This window comes from Tupaia chinensis, unplaced genomic scaffold (genome assembly GCF_000334495.1).
Source record: "Tupaia chinensis unplaced genomic scaffold, TupChi_1.0 Scaffold000159_1, whole genome shotgun sequence".
In the NCBI taxonomy this organism is placed as follows: Eukaryota; Metazoa; Chordata; class Mammalia; order Scandentia; family Tupaiidae; genus Tupaia; species Tupaia belangeri.
Genome location: NW_006159630.1, coordinates 762,843 through 768,491, shown reverse-complemented (window position 1 = coordinate 768,491; position 5,649 = coordinate 762,843). Strand labels below are relative to the sequence as shown.

General features: G+C 58.7%; 1 protein-coding gene across 1 annotated transcript in view; it reads right to left on the bottom strand.

The window, feature by feature from the left end:
• LOC102493905 (carbonyl reductase [NADPH] 2) overlaps positions 1-2,822 on the bottom strand; it is a 4,727-nt gene extending 1,905 nt beyond the window's left edge. Inside the window, exons 1-7 of the mRNA XM_006145896.3 lie at positions 1,251-2,822; positions 858-955; positions 617-771; positions 498-540; positions 317-416; positions 155-219; positions 3-62 (exon numbers count right to left, since the gene is read on the bottom strand). Of these exons, the coding sequence (XP_006145958.1) occupies positions 3-62; positions 155-219; positions 317-416; positions 498-540; positions 617-771; positions 858-955; positions 1,251-1,527 (798 nt within the window). The 5' untranslated portion in view covers positions 1,528-2,822. The remainder of the gene's footprint in view (positions 1-2; positions 63-154; positions 220-316; positions 417-497; positions 541-616; positions 772-857; positions 956-1,250) is intronic.
• Between the last annotated feature and the right edge of the window lie 2,827 nt (positions 2,823-5,649).

Here is a 5,649-nt window from a genome sequence, read left to right as displayed (position 1 = left end):
GCCGAGACTTTCTGGCCCATGGCCGTCAGCACCACCGTGGGGTTCACAGAGTTCACCCGGATCTGCAGCCGGTATGGGGGTCGTCTGGCCGGTAAGGGCTCTGCCCCACAGCCTCACCGCCCAGGACCGAGCCCTGGCCACCCCCAGCACCCACCTTGTGTGGCCCGAGCTCCAAGGCCATGGTCTTGGTCAGCATGGTCATGGCACCCTTTGTGGAACCTGCGGGGCAGCAGTGAGGACCCGTGGGGAGCCAGTGTCGGAGAGAGCCCGCCTCCAGCCAGTGGCCCGTGTGGGGTGGGGGTGCACGGGGACTCACTGTAAGTAGCCAGGTTGGGAAAGGTGACCTGGGACACCATGCTGGACACATTGACAATGGAGCCGGGCACTCCACGGGCCATCATGCCACGGACCACAATCTGGAAGCCAAGAGGGACCCACAGCTGACCCCACCCTGCCCTGCAGCCAATCAGCGAGGGGCCACACCTCCCGTGCCTCACCTGGGACACCTGGAGTACAGAACGCAGGTTGACGTGGAACGACCTGGCAGGAGAGAGGGACTGTGGCCTCCTCTGCCCTCCCTCACAGCCCTCGCTGGCCTGGCTGTCCCCCTTCCCACCTGTCGAAGACCTCTTTGGTGACCTCCAGGAAAGGCTGCAGCAGGGCCACGGCGGCGTTGTTCACCAGCAGGTCCACGGGACCCACGCCGCCCAGCGCTTGCTCTGTGGCCTCCCAGTCGCCCAGGTCCACGCACACAGCCTCCACCCCGGGGCACTGCGGAGACAGGGAGTGCTGGCCAGGCCGTCTGGGAGGCTCAGAAGATGCCCTGAGGTGTGGGCAGGCCCGGGCTGCTGCCTCACCTCTGTGGAGAGGCTGACCAGGTCCGCGTGGGTGCGGCTCACGGCCACCACTCTGGCCCCAGAGCCATGTAGGGCCTTCGCGGTTTCCCGCCCGATCCCTGTGGGGTGACACTTGGTGGTAGAGGACTCCACACGTTGGGACCAAGCTGGGACCCGGAGAGCTCTCCCCTCTGGGGGGTCTTTCGTGGACCGGCCGGGAGGGGCTGGTGTTGGTCCCAGAGGGACTCTGGCCAGGTGGTGTAGGGTGCCTTGGGCCCAGGTCTTGGGGGACAGGGCGGATGTCCCTGGGCAGGCTCTGCAGGCAGGTGGGGACTCGCAGCCCTGCTGCAGGCGTGTGGCCACCTGGCCCTTCCACTAGCCCTCTGCAGCCTCCCCACCCCAGCTGACACCCACCTTTCCCTGCTCCTGTCACCAGGGCCCGAAGGCCACTGAAGTTCAGCTGCATGCTGCCACCTCTCAGCTTTGGCCCTTCCAGGGAGAGGAGGCAAGGTTTATAGACCTCATGGCAGGAGGGCGGGGCAGGGCGGCATGGGAACGGGCAAGCCTTGCGGGTACAGGGAAGAGCTGTCATTCCCAAGCCCTGGAAAGGCAGCCCTCCCCCCACTCCGATGTGCCAGCAAAAAGCTATGTGTTGGGCTTTGGGGAGGAGAGACAAGCTCTGTGCAGGCATGCGTGTGCATGGGGCGGGCAGACTGTGTGCGCGTTCCTTTTTCTTACCTGGACAGAAACATTATCCTGTAGCATTGTTGTTGTGGGAATTTTTATGAGATTTTTGCTATAGGGCAGGAAATCACCTCTCTGGGGGACGCCACACTGCACTCCTTCCTCCATCCTCCCCTCGGGGTATTGGGCACACATGCAAAGCACCCAGGGGAGCTCTAAGTCACCAGGTCTGGGACACGAACCGCGGTCGGCCATGTGGAGTCCAGCGACGTGGCTGTTAGGTTTGATGTGGGATCGGAGGCCTCAGAATGAAAATACCAGAGTCAGGCCTTACAGTTTAATAAAGCAATACAATTTATTCTGCGAAAAGCTCTCGGGTGAGGTCCCTCAGTCTGGCCGAGGGAGTCACGCCCAGGGTGGGTGCTGCTCGATCTTAAAGGGCCTTCGTCCGATAGGTCGTCTAGCCACTGAAGGTGGCTCTTCTGTTCAACTTTGCGGGTGCGCCAGATGCTGAAGGTGGGAAAGGGCGCTGGTGATGGCGGGCCGAGTGCGCGCCACAGGAAAGCGGTGTCGGCGTGTTTCTGCCATGTTTCCTTACCTCCCCCAGGCCCTCCAGTAACCATTACGCCATCTGCTGGTCCTGCAACACCATTTTTACTGGGAGAGGGACCCGGTGTTAATCAGAACCTGGTCCAGCCTGTCTCAGAAGAGCAGCTGGGCCCCTGGGCATGGCACAGGCGTGGCCACAGCCTCGCTGCTTTCTGGTGGCCTGGGGCCCTGGTATGCTCTGCTGCCCAGTGCTGGGGCTAGGGCACCAAAGGGCCAGCAGCTGTGGCCTCTTCCTGGGCTGGCTTCCTGTGGTGGCCATGGCGCACCTGACCCCAGTCTACTCTGTCTGGTGTGTGGACCACTGCAGCCATCAGAGTGCCTTGCCGGGTCCCCGCCGGGTGCTCTCACCTGCCCCTAGAGTGTAGGGGTAGCCGGGATCTGAGCAAACACGATGGTGATCTTCAGACACATGCAGAAACGCTTCTACGGGCTGTCGTTTGCAAGGCTGAAAGAAACGCCATTCATAGCATCGGTTAAGGAGGCCGCCTGTGCCCGTGAGAAAAGGCCGAGGAGCCGAGAGGGAACTCACAGCTACATGCCAGGGTTTCCCTTCCTCAGCCGGGTGACGTCTGGAAACAGGCGCTGCCCTCTGCTTCCCTTCCCCTGTTCTGCCCTTTGAAAGAATAAACAGGGAAACTGCTTGGAGCGAGGCTGCCTCCACCAGAGTGGGGGCCACCCAAGCCCACACCCGATCCCCGCTTTTCCCTACTTGTGTGTCTTTGTGCTTATTTTTCTGTTTATTCTCTCGCCCACGGCCACCCCACTCAGGGTGCGCCTGCGGCCATGCAGGTCACACACTGGGCAACTGGAGACCCTGGCCCCGCATGGCTGCCCTGAGATGTGATTCTTGCTGGGGTGGGGCCTTTGTCCCCAGCACCCCGCCTCCCGCACTGAGAACCCGTCTTGTTGCAGGCCAATCAGCCTTTTTCGGGGAGTGGGGAGGGCAGTCGGCTCCAGGCATTTTGCCGGTGCCCGTGTGGTTGAGGGTGTGTAATGCAGGGGTCACCCAGGGTCAGGGTGAGTTGGGGCTGCCTTTCCAGGTGTGGCCGCCACCACCTCCTGCGGACTCACTGGACCCCCGTCGCGACCCCAGGAGGTGCAGCACCAGACTGGGGGCTCTGCCTGTCCGAGTCTGCCCCGATGCCTGCCAGCCAGCTGGGCTCATCCTTAAGGCCTTAGGAGGACTGGTGGGGGACCGTGCTGTCACACGCGCAGGCGGCCCTGAGGGCCTTCCCTCAGGAGCTGGGCCCCTCTTCTCAGGAGTGTGCTCCCTGTGAGAGAGTGCGAGAGTACCTCGTTACCGTGTACCTCACAGTACCTCGGTACTTCTCAGCACCTCGCAGTACCTCAGTACCTCGCAGCACCTCGCAGTACCTCAGCACCTTACAATACCTCGCAGTACCTCAGTACCTCGCAGCACCTCGCAGTACCTCAGCACCTTACAATACCTCGCAGTACTGAGGTACTGCAGTACCTCGCGGTACCTCAGTACCGCAGTGCCCCACAGTACCTCGGTACTTCTCAGAACCTCACAGTACCTCGGTACCTCCTATCTCACAGTACCTCAGCACCTTACAATACCTCGCAGTACTGAGGTACTGCGGTACCTCGCGGTATCTCAGTACTGCAGTGCCCCACAGTACCTCGGTACTTCTCAGAACCTCACAGTACCTCGGTACCTCCTATCTCACAGTACCTCAGTACCTTGCAGTACCTCGCGGTATCTCAGTACCACAGTGCCCCACAGTACCTCGGTACCTCTCAGAACCTCACAGTACCTCAGTACCTTACAATACCTCGCAGTACCTCAGTACCGCAGTGCCCCACAGTACCTCGGTACTTCTCAGAACCTCACAGTACCTCAGTACCTCCTATCTCACAGTACCTCAGTACCTTGCAGTACCTCGCAGTACCTCAGCACCTTACAATGCCTCACAGTACCTCAGTACCGCAGTACCTCACAGTACCTCAGTCTCACAGTACCTCAGTACCTCCTATCTCTTCTCAGAACCTCACAGTACCTCGGTACCTCCTATCTCACAGTACCTCAGTACCTTACAATACCTCACAGTACCTCAGTACCTTGCAGTACCTCGCGGTATCTCAGTACCGCAGTGCCTCACAGTACCTCGCAGTACCTCAGTACCTCACAGTACCTTGCAGTACTTCAGTACCTCATACCTCACAGTACCTTGGTACCTCTCAGAACCTCACAGTACCTCATAGTACCTCAGTACTGCAGTGCCTCGCAGTACCCCAGTACCTCAGTACCTCATACCTCACAGTACCTAGGTACCTCTCAGAACCTCACAGAACCTCACAGTACCTCACAGTGCCTCAGCACCACAGTACCTCACAGTACCCGAGTACCTCAGCACCACAGTACCTCACAGTGCCTCAGTAGGGTTTTGATGCCCCCCAGCCACAGCCAGCTCTAGGTCCTGAGCAAGTGTGTGCCCCACATACTCAGGGAGATCTTGGGGTGTGAACCCAGAGCCTTCCGTGTGGGTCAGACTTGCAGAGCATCGCAGTTCGCTGCTGCACCTCCACCCCTTCCTGCTCATTCCGGTTTGGAAAGTGTGGGGGAGAGAAGGGCTCTGGAGGGGACGGTCCAGTGCCAAACTGAGAACCAGCCATGAGTGAGGGAGCGGGCACACCGCACACGGCCGTGTCTGCAGGGCAGCCGTGCACTTTGGGGCTCAGTTCTCCCCTTCACGTAGCCCAGCCTGTGCGGGCCCAAGTGCAGACGCATGACAGGAGCCGCGTGACCAACTGCACGTCCAGACCCCTGGGCCCTCTGAGCACGGCCAAGACCCTCAAGAGCTGAGGGATGAGGGCCCTGTTGAGGGTGCCCCCGCTAACCTGCAATAGATTTGAGTAATAAGAGGAAGAAGCAAGCTAGGGGCCAGCACGTTGTGGGGGTTAAGGTGCTGGACTCCCCTGCCGGGGTCCAGCCTCGGCGTGGGTGGGTTATCTCGACGAAGGCGGCGAAGGTGAACAGAAGACAGAGGCCTCGATGCCTTTCATGCACGTCCTATGCCAGACACCCTCTCCGAAGAGTGACAACTGCTAGGAATTATCGTGCCTTTTTATTGAGAATGTGTTACATACAAGTAAATGGGAGAGGGGCTAGTGTTTCAATTAACAACTCAAAGTTTTTAACAATAAAGAACAGAGATTCTATTCAGGGGTGGATTAAGGGTGGGTCTAGTGCAGTTCCTATTCAGGGGTGGATTAAGGGTGGGTCTCCATGGAATGCAGTTTCGGGAAAGCGGTTTCGGAAAGCAGAGATGATTATCAGCTGATGCGGCGCAGCAGCCATCTTGTGATTACTGGGAATGGTGCTGAGAAAAGAAAATCTCAAGAATAGATATTAGTTTTTATGGATCTTAATAAAGAATGATACTTATACAGTTTCGTAGGGATCTAAAACTTAATTTGAGGAATCCTAATATATTTATCTATTTCACTTGGAGAGGGCAGAGGTGTCCTGGGCCAGTTTTGGCCTAATCCTATTTTA